Source organism: Salvelinus alpinus, chromosome 32, assembly GCF_045679555.1.
Source record: "Salvelinus alpinus chromosome 32, SLU_Salpinus.1, whole genome shotgun sequence".
NCBI lineage: Eukaryota > Metazoa > Chordata > Actinopteri > Salmoniformes > Salmonidae > Salvelinus > Salvelinus alpinus.
In genome coordinates, this window is record NC_092117.1 from 10,363,159 (window position 1) to 10,382,004 (window position 18,846).

Here is an 18,846-nt window from a genome sequence, read left to right on the forward strand (position 1 = left end):
AATTAAGGGCAACACTGCCATCCTGACTGTGGTCGACCGGTTTTCCAAGGCCGCCCACTTCATTCCTTTCCCCAAACTACCCTCGGCCAAGGAGACGGCCCAGCTCATGGAGCAGCACATCTTCCGGATCCATGGACTTGGTCTGACCTTGGTCCTCAGTTCTCTGCACCCTCATTTGGTCGTCGGCCAGTCTGTCCTCTGGGTTCCACCCTGTCACGGTGCTGACTTTTGCCCGTCGCCTGCAGCAAAAGCCTCTATCCCGTCCTCTGGCTAGGCAGAGTACTTTAGGATTTTAGTTACTTCGGTGTAACAAGGGCCTAGCCGTGCGGCCCTACCAACCCTTCTATTTATTCGTACTGGCCCTTCGCGTGAGTTGGGTTTGTCCCTTCCTTAACGTTGTCACTCCCTTATTTTCCGGTCTGGTGTGAGGCCTTGGATAGATGAGTATTTTATTACTTTATGTTTATAGATTCCTCCTATACTCCCTTACCTCGTCTCTTCCTCTCTTGTATATCAATACCTAATAACTAAACTTCTGTTAGTTCCCCAACGTGGGGCCCGATAGAAGAGTTAAAAAGCGATTAAGTAACAGAACCTATACGACCTATGAGTTAGAGTCTACTCTTTTGAGGAAAATCCCTGAGGAATAAGAAAGTACTATAGAGTTTATAACTAAATAGGAAATCTTAATAAAATCTCAAGGTGGAGAGCAATGGCGAGTTAGAGTCTACTCTTTGTGAAAAAAAATCCCTGAGGAATAAGAAAGTACTATAGAGTTTATAACTAAATAGGAAATCTAAATAAAATCTCAAGGTGGAGAGCAATGGCGAGTTAGAGTCTACTCTTTGTGAAGAAAATCCCTGAGGAATAAGAAAGTACTATAGAGGTTATGACTAAATAGGAAATCTTATACGACCTAGAAATAATTTAATAAGTGTTGTATGCCCTGGGTCCCAGGAATTTCCCACGAAGACTGATCACCTTCGCTGAGAATTGTTGGGACAGGCGGAATTTAATTATAAAATAATTGAGAACGGTGCTTATTATGGCAGCAACACTCGACCTAGGAGAGGCAACGCTGGCACAAATAGCTGCCCAGGCCGGTAGTCTAGGGTAGGAAAGGGAACTCAGGACACAGGGTAATCTACCAGACTGTAGATTTGCCATATGTGTACCAGGTTATGAATGGAAACATCTAACACGAAATGAGCAGTCAGCAGTAAAAGAAATGGTCGGGTGGAAAGGCAGACAGACCTTCTGGGAGGATAAAAACTTTGTACAGAGAAATATTGCCCCCAGCGACCTAATGATAGGCCAAGTAAATGACTGGGCCGTAATAAAAGTACTGCCGATCGAGGGAGAGAGTAAGGGAAACTTTAACCTCAAAATGGGGTGTGTGACACACCACCTGAGGAAATATTGGAAAGATATAGTAGGGATAATAAATTAATGTAGATAATGGAACTTATATAAAATTATTGATGAGACTGAGTTAAGATTAACCCAGGTTATTGTTAAACAAAATACAGTGGACTCCCGAAAGAGAGATTTCATTAGTACAGAAAACATATGCTATGTTTAGCAGTGTTTTGCCCTTAGCTAATCATTTGAAGGTTTGTCTTTAAATAGTAGAAAGATGACAAGAATATATGGCATCTGTTGTGACCCAGGATCATTGAGAGTATCGGTTTAATTAAGTTGAACTATATAATTATCTTATAGGTTACTACATAGAAATGTTGAGTTCTTTAAAATTCATTAGTGCAAACAGGGAGACAGTGAGACAGTCAGTCAGTCAATATTTGGAAACAGAAACCATATCTGGTACTGACAGTATTAGCTACGGCAACAGGAAGCATATGCGGAAGCGAAAAAGGTTGGTGTTAAACCACAGCCTTTGAAGCAGCAGCTAGGTGGAAGTTAAACATAGACATAACTACATTGAAAGAGCTGAGAAGGATAATGACCCAGGTAGAGACCTACTAGAGCAACTAGAAGGAAACGGAACTACGGGGGAATGGAACTTTATATGGAAACAGATAGTACAAAGAGTGGCTAGTGTAGCCAAGAGGCCCCCACCAAAGGAGAAGATAACCTATTGTCATTAACAGATGCAAAAGAGCTACACCGATTAGGGATGCTGAAAATGAACCACTTTAAACCGGTGGACATAGACAAACAAAAGCACAGAGGAATGTATAAATAAAATAATGGACGCACTTCACCACATTAAGGTGCAAAAGTACAAAAATGACTGTGGACAGTTGGGCCCGGAGTATGCTCACACCATCATTGGAGGAGTACATAAGCCAGTGAAGCAAAGCATAAACAACCAGATGGGGCTTTATAGTTAAGAATAAAACTACAGGAGACACAGTAACTAAACAAAGCCAAATTATTACAGGCACGGCCCAGAAAGCAGAAGTAATGGCCGTACTAGAATCACTCCTGCACTGCACAGGAGCCAACCTGAAAAGGGTAGAAGTGGTAACAGACAGCCACTACTGTGCACAAGCAATGACCTCGGACAAGAAGATTTGGCAGAATAATGGGTACAGAGGTGCCAAAAATAAGCCAATTCAATACGAGGGGGAATGGAGATAAAATGGACATAGTGGTAAGTCATCAAAAGGCTCACACTGCTGACTCAGCAGGTGCAGAAGCAGACTTTAACCAACTAGGAAATAGAGAAGTAGATGAACTAGTCCAGATGGGGCGAATAGTTCTTTACAAACAGGACAAAGATAAGCTAAAAGCACTTCATGAAGATTGGGGACATTTGGGTTCCCGGATATTCATGAAGAGGCTAAAAGATGAGGGCATATTATATACTAGAGAGGAAGTTCTAGATATATGCGCTCAATGTTCTACTTGCCAAGAGCAAAAGGTTAGTAACCTAGGCAGAGTAGCAGGTCAACACATTAAATGCAGTACACCATGGAAGCAAATAGCATTAGATACTATGGGTCCAATGAAAGTAGCTACTTCATTTGGACATAGGTATGCTATTTTTGCGGTGTGCATGGCTACAGGGTACTCAATTGTGCTCACCTCAAAATCATCCAATGCGTTGCCAGTATTGCAAATGCTTAACCTTCTGACTCTTGCTCTAGGTCCATTCCCATTGTTAAGGACTGACAATGGGACCCAATATAAGAATAAGAGAGTGGAGGATTGGTGTGCCGAGCAGGGAGTCTCGCACATATTCTCCCCTCCTTATACTCCCCAAGCAAATGGTTGTGCGGAGAGAACAATTGGAAAGCTTAAAACAACACTAGGGTTGTGGAAAGCAGAAAAGGACTGGGGACCCAAGCTAGTACGAGCCTATGTGGAGTTAAATCTGACTCCCACAGATACAGGACCCAGTCCTAGAGAATTGATGGGATTACCCAACATCAGCTCAGTGGTGGGAATAGCTAATGCGCAGTCTCCCCCTCTACCTTGTGTGTTACAGGTGGGAGACTGGATTAGGATTAATAAACCACCAGGAGCTGGCACCGGGGATAGAGTTATCCCGAAAAAATACGGAAAAAGGCAACAAATTGTAGAAGTGATTAGTGCAAACACGGTCAAAGTAGACGGTGATAACAGCCGATATAGCCCAGCTTAAGAAAGTATGTCCACCCAGGAGTTAGTACCGGAGTGGATGCACCTGTTGAACTGCAGGTCGGGACTGCAGGTGCGTCGCTCGGGAGACACCATTTGGGTGGCCTCACATGTAAGACATGAGGACCTGGCTAAGGTGGGGGTTATGGTGGCTGCCAACACTCGAGTGTTGTGGCATAAGAGTATGTGCCAGGACTCTGCAGGGTTAGGTTATATGAACACAGCACCTTGCGATGTCTGTGGAGAAGCCACAGGAGAGGTCAAGTATGAGGGACCCGCAAATATGAGCATTAGACAAATAGCCACGGCGAATGATGGTGGTGAAGAGGGGGGACGACAAAGAGTTGGTCGAATCCTATGGTGTAGGAAATGCAGTAGGGAGGTATTCCCGAACTGCATGTTAGGTGCACAGGTGGTCACAAGAAACCTCATAAGTGTGTGTGTGCATGGACACACAGAGGGGTGCTGAGAGCAAAAAATTGCATGGAATGTAGGCACCAGCAAATTAAAGGAAAAACAGAACTACTAAAAGGGAGTTTACTCACCCCAGTAAGAATGGAGGAATCCCTATGGCCAGTAGAGCAGGGGCCATTTCAACAAGGAGGGGGAAAGAGCACTTATCAGAGTAGTGAACAGTGGTTGGAAGAGAGAAAAAGAGAACCAGTATCCCTTACGGGATATGGAATCCAACCAGGAGATCCAACCTGTTGGATGTTGGTGGATGGGAAATTCTCAAAATGGAATCCCAGGGAATACCTCAGTCAACTGCTGCTAAACAGGCGTGACTGGGATCAGGACGATAGTTATGATATAGATAACAATCATGAGAGGAATGATCATCATGGGATGATGAGAAGGTGCTGGTGGGAAGGCACAAGTAGACCAGTTAGGGAGCTACACTGGGGGAGGCTAATTAGAAAAGAAAGAACAGTGTGCTGTGTTACCAGGCTCATGGAAGTGGAAGACACTGAGCCGGTGCAGGGAGATAAAAGGGAGAGGCACATGGTCAAATTGGGGTGGCAGTTATATATTGCCCAAGACTAAATTGGACTGTGTGTATTCCTGCCATATGCTGGTGGACAGGAAGGCAGTTCCTGGAGAGGGAAGGGGTAGAAATGAAACTGCCCCTCCACGGGAAACTGAGACAATTTATAAACCTATTAAAAAGAAAGACAACCGCTGCCATGCAAGACCCTGGAAAGGGTACGCCAGGGAAAAGGGACACAGGCCATATTAGGTCCCCCATCTATAAAAAATAGGGAATTAATTTACTCCTGGGATGGTGTTGGTGGGTAAGTATTCTTTCCACCATAATCATAGTGCCAAGCGCTATAGTATTTGGATTAACCCTAGGGGTTATTTATGAGCAACAAGAAAAATAAGTATTAAAAGGCCTAGAAATAGAACAAGAGAGCCTTTCCTAAAAGATATAGAGCCTTTATAGAGCCTTTACTAAAATATGGGGAATACCAGTACAGTGCACCCCAATAAATAGGACTGATTGTCCAGGATATCCATCGGTAAAATGAAAACAAAAATTGAATAATACCAACTGGAACGAAACCTGGAACGAGAGTAGCAATCTAGTGGTACTATGGAAATCAATAACTAACAACACCCTGGAAGGATGGCTAGTAAATATAACCCAGGGAGCGGTGTTAGTTAATCAAACCTGTGAAAATGGCCAATATATTAACTCTTATAAAGGGGGCCAATGGAAAGGGCAACTGGGAGATAGTAGCAACATAACAGAGATCAAATTTATTTATGATCAAACTACTCATGGTCAGCCATGGACGAAGGTGGAGTGCCGTAGCCCTAAGACTGCAATAAACCCCACGACCTGGCCTCTGACACGAAAAACTCTGTCTATTACCATGACACCCCGGAGCACAGCCGCCTCAGAAAATAACATAATTTAACCACACCGACTGCTAGCACAACAGTAACCACAAGTGCTTCAATACACAGTAGCACAGGAAACAGGCCTAGTGCGAGTACCTCAACTGACAGATCAGCGGAGGCACAAAAACAAACACAGGAAATCATAGAGACATTGAACGTGTTATGTGTTAAAGGCAGCGGGACCAAAGCGAAATATAGAATACGAAGAAACGTGAACCATAAGGCATGGAGCTCAGGAAACCCTGAGACTAAATGGCTAACAGATGTAGTCTTGTATTTGCACCCAGGTAATACCTCTTCGTGGGACAACAGAATGTTAGGAGGGAGCAATGGCATTATTTTACCATATGCTAAAAATAGAACTTATAACTACCCAGGGTTCATTAGCGGCCCTATGGATAGATTCCACAGAATGGAGTATGGAGTGTGGGGACATGATATCCCCCACTCCGCAAGAACCGGAGAAAAACCAATAAAATATGCTACCACAGGGTGGGTATGTCTCACGACCCATAATAGTTCAAACCCGGGAATGGCCTACCCGAGGTCAACCCCATGGACCACTCTAGACCTTCGAAGTTTGCAGGAAAATTATCAACCTAGTCTAGAGATGGCGCAGGAAATGTGTGCTGAAGCTCCCCTATAGAACTGGGGACAAGAACCAAACAATATGTTCCATAGGAAAAAAGGGAAAACAGCACAACAATATTATGACCAATGGGTTAAACCCCCGTAAATAAGACAGAAGCCTGGGCAAGATACCATTGTATTTCAGCCCATGGCAATCTAAAAGAGTCAGGGATCCCCCACTTTCATAGATGGTCAGGAGGGCATTATCCCTCACCCGGAATGTTGGGAGTAGCTCCAGCATTCGCAGGAAGAAACGAGGAAGCGAACCAACGACTGGTAGATTGGGCAAACATGAGGGGCGCGTGCACCTCTAGAAAGTTAGTTGGGGGAACCATTATGAGGGAAATCAGAGCACAAGATAGAATGGAACATGTGCATCAGTTTGGGTACAGTTTCCCACCCATAGGCAAAGTGCACGAGGATTCGTTCATTTGGATTCGTTCACCCTACAAAAATGGAATATCACCGCAGGCAAAATGAGTAGAAAGGCCATAAAAGTGAACAAAACCGTATTTAGAGAAAATAAAGTTAGCAATACAGGAACCACCAGGGGTAGCGTGGAGAGATAGACAAGGAAAGGTGTAGTCACCACCCTTGCAATGATATTAACCTGTACAGTAGCAGTGGTTAAATTCGGACTTACTAAGGGAATCGAAGTTATGTTATCCATGGTACCCATAGTAGCAATACAAAGAATGTTTAAAATATGTGGAAAACATTATGGACTAGTAATCATGGGAGAAACCATGTAAATTGTGTTTAGGTTGATGCCACAAATGGGAGAATTTGTAAAACATTGGCAGTTGTTTGACAGGCCAGGTTTAGCAGAGTGTTGTGAAGGACACATGTTATGTTGGAAGTCAACCGACCAGCTAGATATGTGTGGGAGCTGTGCTGGAGATGTGCGTGGGAAAATGGTAGGAAGGCTAGTCTGGAGAGGCAGAGACTTAGAGAGTGTATGTTTGAACTGTCTGGACACAGGCAGAGATTGGCCAAAAATGAGATTGATGGTAAAGGGGGGAAATCAATGGGAAGTAACACATGATAGGGAAAAAGCAAGGTTACGGATAGTATACTCAGGACAGGAGATAGAGTGGGACAGAGATACCGGAAAGATTCATATGTCAGGACTAAATAATGAAATATATTACACAGGGTGGACCCATGAGAACGGACACATGGAACCTTCCATGTACCGGGTGTAAGAGGACCACCCAAGGAGAATTGACTAGGCGGTCACCTTCAGGAAGTAAAGTAACAAGTCCTTTTTGTAAGCATTGCTTTTGCGACATGACCTGTCATAGAGATAAAAAAGATATGGTATCGGGAGGACAAGGAGGAACCTTGTCCTTTTGAATGCACATTTGCGCAGCTTATGCTAGGAGGAAGAATAGTGGCTAAGGGGCTTACCAGAGATTGGCAGTTTATAAAGAGTAGGCACATAATGGATATAGAGGATAAGAGAAGTAGTAGTGGCACGATGTGACAAATTGATTGCACTTCCAAGTGTCTTCCCCCGAACTGAGTGTCTAAAGAGAGGTATAGGCACTGACCTCTCCTTCTTTTATACCTCTCTTTAGACACTCAGTTCGGGGGAAGACACTTGGAAGTGCAATCAATCTTCTCATTCCACCGATTCTATTGAAAACATTTCTTAAAAGGAAGCAAACAAAACAAGGATAAAAATACCAGAATTTGTCCAAAAGAAACGCTTGTTTGCAACTGTCGGACTAATGATTACACCCTAGATAAACTGGATGCAGGCAAGAGTGTGCAAGGCGGTATTGAATGTGTCACCTCAAATTTTTCTCACGACCTTTATGCACCTACGTTGTAAACTTTCATTCATAGGCTAGGTTGTAGCAACCTCATGATGAGTATAGGGAAAATGTTTGTATCATGTAGTAGGCTAAACCTATTGATGTTATTTTTAACTGGGTGAATGGGACATGAATGATAGTCATCTAATATGCTGTAATGGAAATAAGGTCATGCTCATGAACAAAAAAATTGTCCTCCCTCATCATTAACAGCACTGATCGCTACTGTTTCTCACGTGTCCATTGCTCGCGTGTCTTGGCCCAAGCACGTCCTTTAGTGGTGGTTTCTTTGCAGCAATTCAACCATGAAGGCCTGATTCACGCAGTCTTCTCTGAACAGTTGATGTTGAGATGTGTCTGTGTCATGACTTCTGCCGAAGTCGATGCCTCTCTTTGTTCGGGCGGTGCTTGGCGGTCGACGTCACCGGTCTTCTAGCCATCATTGATCTATGTTTAATTTTCCATTGGTTTAGTCTTGTCTTCCTACACACTTGGTTCCAATCCCATTCATTATATGTTGTGTTTTTAACCCTCTGTTTCCCCTCATGTCCTTGTCAGAGATTGTTTATTGTTATGCTCGTGTTTTATGGATTGGTGTGCGACGGGTTCTGGTACCCACGTTTATTTTTATTATGGACTTCGGTTTTGGAGTTTTTGTTTTAAGTTATTAAACTCCTCCATTATACCAAGTTTGATTCTCCTGCGCCTGACTTCCCTGCCACCTAAACACACGTCATGACAGTCTGTTACTTGAACTCTGTGAAGCATTTATTTGGGCCGCAATTTCTGTGGCTGGTAACTCTAATGAACTTATCCTCTGCAGCAGAGGTAACACTGGGTCTTCCTTTCCTATGGTGGTCCTCATGAGAGACAGTTTCATCATAGCGCTTGATGGTTTTTGCAACTGCAATTGTAGAAACTTTCAAAGTTCTTGAAATTTCCTTATTGACTGACCTTTATGTCTTAAAGTAATGATGGACTGTCGTTTCTCTTTGCTTATTTGAGCTGTTCTTACCATAATATGGACTTTGTCTTTTACAAATATGGCTATCTTCTGTATACCACCGCTACCTTGTCACAACACAACTGATTGGCTCAAACGCATGAAGAAGGAAAGAGGAAACGTACTGCCGGAGGGGATGACTGCCGCTTTATGGTCTCTTAATCAATCGTGCTATTTTGTTAGTTTTTTAGCATTGTTTGTAACTTATTTTGTACATAATGCTGCTGCTACTTTCTCTAATGACCGAAAAGAGATTCTAGACATCAGAACAGTGATTAGTCACCTTGAGCTGGATGAAGAATTTTTCTTTAAGGGCTTGTAAGTAAGCGTTTCCCTCTAAGGTCTACACCTGTTGCATTCGGCGCATGTGACAAATACAATTTGATTTGATTTGAATTTCTAACAAGGCATACCTGTTTATTGAAATGCATTCCACGTGACTACATTACGAAGCTGGTTAAGAGAACGCCAAGAGTGTGCAAAGCTGTTATCAAGTGTTTCAAAACTTTTGACTACATTCTGAAGAAGGTCAGTGGCTGCACAGGGGGATGGAGCTGGATTGCTTCTGGTGAAGAGGACTTGCTGTGACTGTACAGCTTGGGTGGAGAGAAGTAGATGGGCTGGACCTTGCACAGCCCAACCCAAGGATATATGGACAGCAATGGGCCCTCCTTCTGGTCCACCTCATATAGGCTCAGTCGGGGTGACGAGATGTGGGTGGTCTGACCCAATCAGGATAAGTGGCGCTACTCTCGCCAGGTTAGGAAGAGGCAATTCTCGTAGATGAGGATATTGTCTCTGTAGAACACTTACCGGGCAGGAGTGCTCCGCAAGATTCAAGCCATCTGCCGTGAAGGCATTGGTGATGTTATAGGCCATGTCCCTGTTTCCTGAAGGTGAAATGCTAAAGGTCACAGCAGAGCCTTTCATTTGGATAACATCATGTCGCACCGTTCTGAGATTAAGGGTCTCGGGGGTCCCCTCCAGGTTAAGCTGACGGGTGGCCGCCGTGAGAATGATTGTTCTTTCTGACCCATCATCTAGAACGGCGAATGTATCAATGCTTCTCCCTTCACTTTGCAGAGTGACCTTGACCACCTTCAACATGACCCTTGGAGACCGGTTCTGCTGGTCGAGGTTGTAACGGTTCTCGTGGGCTGAAGGAAGAGTGGACCAAGGTGCAGCGTTTAAAGTGTTCATGATTTAATCCAAAAAGAAACCAAATCGAACAAAAACAACAAACAGGAGAACGAAAGCGAAACAGTTCTGTCTGGTGCAGACACAAAACAGAAAACCCATACCCACAAAACACAGGTGGGAAAAGGCTACCTAAGTATGGTTCTCAATCAGAGACAACGATAGACAGCTGCCTCTGATTGAGAACCACACCCGGCCAAACACATAGAAATAGACAACATAGAACAAAAACATAGAATGCCCATCTGCTCCTTCTGTGCTTGGGGAATTACATCATGCAACACTGTGAGATGGATTTCCTTACAGCGATTACAGGATTTCCTCAATGTGCAGGTCTCCGCCTTATGGTTACGGGCACACTTGTAGCATCGCTCGCCTGAAAGTGATCCAGGCCTTCAATTGAGGTTGAGTGAGCTTTTTTACCCTGGGGCATGAGCCAAGGAAGTGCCCCTTAGTATTGCAATATGGGCAGTAAGGCTGGAATTTGATGTTCTTGCTCTTGAGAGGGGTCTTCTTCCCGGGTTCCTCCCCAGCTTCACTATTTAAGTACATGGTAGTGGGATTTGGCCTTTTCTGTCCCTCCTGGCGTTCAAACTCCTTCCTTCCCCCGGTGGCTATGGCTAAGATTGTGGCCTAGTGAGCGATGCTCTTCGCCTTTGCCTACACCTCCAATCATGCAGCCAGGTCACTGAGAGCATAGGTGCTTCTCGAGCCCTCTTTCAGGATGCCCTTTTTCAAACAATGTTCAATGAAACTGACTCTGAGGTACACTGGAAGCTTGCTAAGAAGCCTGTCCACATGGGAGCCACATTTCAGCTCGTTCCCGTCTTCTCCTTCAACGGATTGGAGCATCGAGGTCAGGGATTGGACAGCCAGGGAGAACTCTTGGAAGGCAGCATGGTCTCCTATTTTAATTGGAGACGTGTTCAGGATGTTGTTTAGTTCATTCTGGACAAGCTGGCGTGGCTCACCATATCTCGCCTTCAGGGCCTGGAGAGCGGCAGTGTATGGTGTTGAGGAGTTCATAAAGGATTGGGCCAGCCTGTATGCACTGGGAAACCGTAAATGATCCATTAGTACTTGGTATTTGTAGCGTTCTGACAGATGACTGTGAATACCCAGTAGGCTCTCCAATGCCATTTCCAAAAGGACAAATTCACTCTCCTTTCCGCTCTCAAAGTATGGCAGTTTTGAGTCTGGGAATTCCATAGGCTGAGGCTACTAGAAGTTTCATAATGTTGGGTCCCTCTTCTGGTTGCGTGAAGGATAAACCCAGGACTTCTGATGAGCCCACTGTGACCTCATTGGGCCGGTCCCCTACTGTCCCAGACCCTCCATTGGTGGCACCCGGAATTGGGTGAGAGCCCTCCCACCTGATGTTTGAGGACTGGCCCGGGCCTGGACGAGAGGAATGATTTGCCGTGGTTGGTAATTGGCGGAAAGGCGAAGGAGTGATGCTTTGTCCAGATGGAGGAATGATAACTTGTGTCACTGGCATAGAGGGCCTGGAGCGGCCTGTCCCCCGTGCTCCATGTTGGCTGTTGACCCCGGAGCCTCCGGGGACTGTGTGCCATGCTGTACCAGAGGGGCAGATTGGGAAAGAAAGGCAGACAGGTCAGGTCCATGTGGAGGGGTGGTCAGGTCAACTCCCTGTTCGTTCCTCTCCAGGAAGGATGAGACCATCCGTGCCTCCCCCAATTCCCTTCTGGCTTGACAGTGCCGTCGCTGCTGTGCCAGGTCCTTGACAATGAATTCCCGTTCCTGTAGAGCTCTACGGGCCTGCACATCCAATAGGTGACAACGTTCGTCAGCCTGTCGTTCCTCCTCAATCTGACGCTCAATTTCCTCCAAAGCTAATAGTTTCATCCTCTCTTGTAGGACAGCAGTCTGTGAAACGCTGAGGGCTAGTGAATGGTGGCTGCCATGGCCACTTCCAAAGTGCCTAGAGTGCCTCAACGATTTCCCATTAGTTAAGGGGTGTGTGGAGCCTGCCTCAGGAAGCTGGTCGACCTGTGCTGTGGGAGTCACCTCCATGGGTTCTTCCTGTAGACCACTTTCCTGCTCCAACGCAGTTTCCGGTCCTTGGCTCAGAGGGGATGGTTGATGGCTGAAACATACAGTTGATCCATCACCACTTTGAGCTCTGGTGGGCTTGCCCTTTGATGTCGGAAACTCGACCACATAATCCTTAAGATAACCAGGTGCTTGCCTGGTTCTTCTGGTGCTGCTGGTGGTTGAGGATGAAGCCTTTGTTGCTTTAGGCTGAACCCCTGGATATTTCCTTTGTTCCAAGACCTTTCCCTCAGATGCTCTCTCCTCCTCTCTTCTTCCTTCCAGTGGAGACAATTCTTCCCTCTCCTCCTCCATTTCATTTTCACCTGTCTTTGGTTCAGTCATCATTCAGCTCGAAGGACCATTGAAAGATTAGTGGAATCTGTGTGGGTAGCTGGACAGGTAAGATGACTGACAGTGAAGGTGAACAGGTAGTCACGTGTCAGTTGACAGAGGAATGGATGAGATTGATACAGGAATTCCTTTAACCATAAAGTGGTATATTTACTGAGTAGTGTGGATTCATGGACGCACAGAACTTCTGGAGCAGACGGAGTTAAGGAAGAGAAAGCAGCGATATCAGGCGATGGCGTTTTCCTCCTTTTATGGGGATGAGATCTGTCGGTCATTGCCACCTGACCTAATTAAAGCGCCCCTGGCCCAGCTGAGTAAGTGGCCATGAATTAAAGGATTATTCCACCAACTCCATGGGCCTTTTCTACAGGAACTCAATTTATATTCTGATTTCTGACTCAGTAAATTCTCCCTTCAGCACTCTTTATACTCATGCACAAACTAGGCATCTCTGCTCTCAGGGTGCAATAGGCTGCTCATGACCTTGCACACAAAGTTTCTAGGCGTTGGACCAAAGTAACAATGTGTTCTTTCTTCTTTCTGTTCTTCTATCAGCACTTTCCCTGAGAGCAAAGTCACAGAACGTCGTAACACAATAACAAGAAACAATACGCTACATGAAGTAACGCATTTGTGAGACACAGAGGACACAAAAAATGTCTACTACACTCCCTCCTTTTATCACCATATGTGATAACTATAATTACATTTTAAGATTAGCATTAGAGTATTGCTTAAACTATCAAAACATTTAGTTTTGTAAGTGAAATCAATGCATAAAACCAGACACTTTATCCTTTCAAACCCTTCACTCTGGGTTGTACAATCCAACGAGCAACTGATCCTTATTCCACAGCCCTTACACTCGTAAAACTATTGCAGTCGAATGGTTTAACTTAAGACCTTCATTTTCATACTGTTTACACAGATTTAAAGTTGTGACTTTTGCTTCACAAGTCCCGCCTAACTATAAGTAAGAAATAATTTGTATAATATCAAGTGTGGCTGCTGTCGTGGTTGAATATAGATTTAAACTAATAAAAGACAAAGCTTCTGTTCATCAGTAGAAGTAAAGTTATCTAGCTTACCATTGCGTGTTTCCATAGTTACCCCAATCTGAGGAAGGACCCTCAACCGTTGGCCAATCGTGTCGCAGTTTATGGGAACGCCTCCCTGCTCCTGCCGGCATTCAGCTACCAATTCAGTACTGGACTGTCATTGGATGTTTACCACGCACTTCAACCGCTGAGGCCCAATCAGAAGGTGGTATTCTTCAACCCCAATTTCATGCTTAATCTGGACAGGAAGTGGAAAGGCCAGGGCTTAAAAGAGCCACGCCTCAGCACCGGGCTGATGCTGGCTAGTGTGGCCATGGAACTCTGCGAAGAGGTAAGGGTGTGTGTGAGTGTGTGAGTGTGTGAGTGTGTGAGTGTGTGAGTGTGTGAGTGAGTGAGTGAGTGAGTGAGTGAGTGAGTGAGTGAGTGAGTGAGTGAGTGAGTGAGTGAGTGAGTGAGTGAGTGAGTGAATGAGTGAGTGAGAGTGTATGTATGTATGTATGTATGTATGTATGTGCATATTTGTGTTGTGTTGTGTGTGTGTCTCTAAGGTTCTACCTCTATCTCTGTCAGGTTCATATTTACGGTTTCTGGCCCTTCTCTCTGGATCTAAACCACAATCCTTTGCCCCATCATTACTATGACAATGTGGGCCCTAACAAAGGCGTCCACTCCATGCCTGATGAGTTCCTACTGCTACTGAAGCTACACACACAGGGAGTGCTGCAACTACACCTGGGACGCTGCTGAACCAACACACGCAAACACTCATGCACAAATACACACACACACACACTCCATCTTTATTGTTGAGCGTTTTATTTTGATTTAAAAAATAAACATTTTCTTAATATTAGATTATCTCTCCCTCTCTCTTGTTCCCAGGCTGGCTTGGCCAGTCTACTGATGGTGGAGTGTGTATATATTGTGTTTCGGCCATATGACAAAACACACATTTATCTGTTGCAGGGATTCACCACCCACCCACTGCACACCTAAGTGTGCACACTGCACACCCACTGCACACCTACCTAAGCACATTGTGTCAGACTGGCATCATTACTGCGAAAAATAAACAAGTGATGCTTTTAATCAGCATTTTATCTGGGCAGGCTTTTTATTTTAAAGAACCTGTGGTTTAGCTGACCCTGGTCAGTCAATCGACTGCTCTTCCCTATCCCAGTCTCTATTTGGGCTCGATGGAAGTTTTGTCATATTCTAGTGAGTCTTTGTTTTCATTTCAACAACTTTCTACTTGTGATGTGTTATGCCTTGTGCAAAATTGATGTAAAAAAAATCTACTGGGGCTAATTTGCTTGATCCTTTCTTGCTGCAGATTTATGCTCCTCTGATTGTAGAATCTTTAACACATATTTTTTACCTTACAATAATTTCTGGTACCATCCCCAGGGTCTGGAAGGTGGCCCATATACTCCCACTTCACAAAGGTGGTGACACGTGTGACCTAAAAAATGTGAATACTTAGTAAATTCTCAACTTAGATCCCTTTAAACTACAAAATATATTATAAATGTACACCAGACCAGCTCATAGCACCATCTCTGCTACTTCTTTGGTATTACATTTTGTTTGAATAAGAAGAAACAGTGTGGCCCTTTTTTATTGACCTGCCTAAAGCCTTTGACACTGTGGATCAGCCATTACTTATTCAGATGCTTTCATCAGTTGCCCTGGACCAGGCTGAGTGTAGCTGGTATGAACATTTTTTAAAGGACAGACCGCAGTGTGTATTTACTGATGGTTTTCTGGACATAGCAAAGGGTGTCCTACAGGGATCTATTCTTTGTCCAGTTCTTTTAACAATATTGGTTTATCTGTAAAAAAAAACTGTTAAACTTTTACCTGTATGCAGATAACACTGTGGTGTATGCTATTGCCCCAATAGCTGACCAGGCTCTGCCAGAGCTTTACTCTGCCTATATTGTCCTGCAGAACGCCTTTGTTGAACTAAAATTGCTACTTAATACAGGTAAAACCAAGTATTTGTTATTTTCCAAATCACATAAAAATGTATGTGACGATTTATACATACGTGCTTGGATGGTGCCCTCATTGATCGTGTCCACACGTATAAATATCTGGGCAGCTGGAATGACGAGAAGCTATCTTTCAAAAAGCATGTCGACGAGTTAGTTAAGAAATGAAGAATTCAAATAGACTTCTTCTACAGGAACAGGTTGTTGTCTTTCGTTAAACGGCAGAAAACAAATCCTTCAGTCAACATTCATTCTTGTTATTGACTATGGCAATACCGTCTATATGAATGCAGCTGCCATTGTATTGCAGCCATTGGATGCAGTTTATCATAGCGCATTGCGCTTTATTACGGGCGATACGTTAAGTACACATCATTGCATTTTGTATCAGAAATTAGGCTGGCCCTCTTTGAAGTCTCGTAGATGTACGCATTGCACCATTTTTGTTTATAAAGCCCTCTTGCATAAGCTTCCGCCATACCTTACCTCATCATTAACCTTCAGACGTATAAGTTACCAGACCCAGACTCAGGGATGGCTAACCCTGGAGATTCCTTCAATCTCCACCGAGTTAGGTAAATCTGCTTTTAGTTTTTCTGCACCTCTTCTGGAACGATTTCCAAAACTTCTTAAAGTTGGTTGAGTTGGTCCCTATAGGGCAATCCAGTGTAATGTGTGTGTGTGTGTATATATATATCAGTTGAAGTCGGAAGTTTACATACACTTAGGTTGGAGTCATTAAAACTCGTTGTTTAACCACTCCACAAATTTCTTGTTAACAAACTATAGTTTTGGCAAGTAAGTTAGAACATCTACTTTGTAGACATCTACAATGCGACTTTACTTGACATCATAGGAAAATCAAAAGTAATCATCCAAGACTTCAGAAAAAATTGTAGACCTCCACAAGTTCACCGTTCACCTTTGGGATCAATTTCCAAACGCCTGAAGGTACCATGTTCATCTGTACAAACAATAGTACGCAAGTATAAACACCATGGTACCACACAGCCGTCATACCGCTCAGAAAGGAGACCCGTTCTGTCAGCAAAGGACCTTGCGAAGATGCTGAAGGAAACAGGTACAAAAGTATCTATATCCACAGTAAAACGAGTTCTATATCGACATAACCTGAAAGGCCGCTCAGCAAGGAAGAAGACACTGCTCCAAAACCACCATAAAAAAGCCAGACTACAGTTTGCAAATACACATGGTGACAAAGATCGTACTTTTTGGAGAAATGTCCTCTGGTCTGATGAAACAAAAATAGAACTGTTTGGCCATAATGACCATCGTTACATTTGGAAGAAAAAGGGGGATGCTTGCAAGCCGAAGAACACCATCCCAACTGTGAAGCACGGGGGTGGCAGCATCATGTTGTGGGGGTGTTTTGCTGCAGGAGGGACTGGTGCACTTCACAAAATAGATGGCATCATGAGGACGGAAAATTATGTGGATATGTTGAAGCAACATCTCAAGACATCAGTCAGGAAGTTAAAGCTTGGTTGCAAATGGGTCTTCAAAATGGACAATGACCCCCAACCATACTTCCAAAGTTGTGGCAAAACAGCTTAAGGACAACAAAGTCAAGGTATTGGAGTGGCCATCACAAAGGCCTATAGACCTCATTCTATAGAAAATGTGTGGGCAGAACTGAAAAAGCATGTGCGAGCAAGGAGGCCTACAAACCTGACTCAGTTACGCCAGCTCTGTCAAGACGAATGGGCCAAAATTCACATAACTTATTGTGGGAAGCTTGTGGAAGGCTACCTGAAACGTTTGACCCAAGTTAAACAATTTAAAGGCAATGCTACCAAATACTAATTGAGTGTATGTAAACTTCTGACCCACCGGGAATGTGATGAAAGAAATAAAAGCTGAAATAAATCATTCTCTCTACTATTATTCTGACATTTCACATTCTTAAAATATAGTGGTGATCCTGACTGACCTAAGACAGGGAATTTTTACTAGGATTAAATGTGAAAAACTGAGTTTAAATGTATTTGTATTTACGTAAACTTCCGACTTCAACTGTGTATATATATATATATATATGTAAAGTGTTGGTCTGAAATTATCCCAGAATATATTCCATACGCACAAAAAAGCTTATTTCTCAAAAATGTTATGCACAAATTAGTTTACATCCCTGGTAGTGAGTATCTCTCGTTTGCCAAGATAATCCATCCACTTGAAAGGTGTGGCATATCAAGAATTGATTAAAAACCATGATCATTACACACGTGCACCTTGTGCCTTGGACAATAAAAGGCCTCTCTAAAATGTGCAGTTTTGTCACACAACACAATGCCACAGATGTCTCAAGTTTTGAGAGAGCATGCAATTTGCATGCAGACTGCAGGAATGTCCACCATTTTTGTATACCATAAGCCACCTCCAACGTCGTTTTAGAGAATTTGGCAGTACGTCCAACCTGCCTCACAACCGCAGACCACATGTAACAATGCCAGCCCAAATCTCCACATCTGGCTTCTTCACCTGCGGTAGTGTCCGAGACTAGCCACCTGGACAGCTGATGAATCTGAGGAGTACTTCTGTCTGTAATTAAGCCGTTTTGGGGGGAAAACTCATTCTGATTGGCTGGGCCTGGCTCCCCAGTGTTTGGCTTCACCCCTGCCCAGTCATGTGAAATCCATAGATTAGGGCCTAACAAATTTATTTCAATTGACTGATTTCCTTACATGAACTGTAACTCAGTAAAATAGTTGAAATTGTTGCATGTTGCATGTTGTATTTTTGTTCATTAGAAATGTATAGTGTAATTGCTCTTTATTGATGTGTTCATGCAGGGCTCATCTGCGAAAGAGACCTTGGTCTCATCATGACTCCCTGCTTAAGTAAAAGTTAAATAAAATATAAAATAATGTCAATATATTAATAAAATATTTTATTTTATTAACAACAGTTTTGTATTTCTTTACCCGTACATAGTGTCTGTGTGTTTATACAGTCTTCCCAGGATTAGAGAGGCTATGTTGGGAAAGACAGAAAAACAGGTGAGATTCTGGGATTCTGAGGTTAGTCACCCACCCACCCACACACACACACACACAAACACACACACACACACACACACACACCTTACATGATATCCAGGGTAGCAGTAGTTATCCTCACAACCTCACAAGGAAATCACTGTCAAAACAAGATACACCATGGACCAGAGGGACACATTTACCACATCTTCCCAGCATTTATCATCG

At 43.7% G+C, this 18,846-nt stretch overlaps 1 protein-coding gene across 1 annotated transcript in view; it reads left to right on the forward strand.

Annotated features, from left to right (window-relative positions):
* The window catches only part of LOC139562533 (alpha-2,8-sialyltransferase 8F-like), a 43,117-nt gene extending 24,656 nt beyond the window's left edge, over nucleotides 1-18,461 (forward strand). The window contains exons 5-6 of the mRNA XM_071380289.1: nucleotides 13,674-13,956; nucleotides 14,196-18,461. Coding sequence (XP_071236390.1) covers nucleotides 13,674-13,956; nucleotides 14,196-14,372 — 460 coding nt within the window. The 3' untranslated portion in view covers nucleotides 14,373-18,461. The remainder of the gene's footprint in view (nucleotides 1-13,673; nucleotides 13,957-14,195) is intronic.
* Nucleotides 18,462-18,846: the final 385 nt, after the last annotated feature.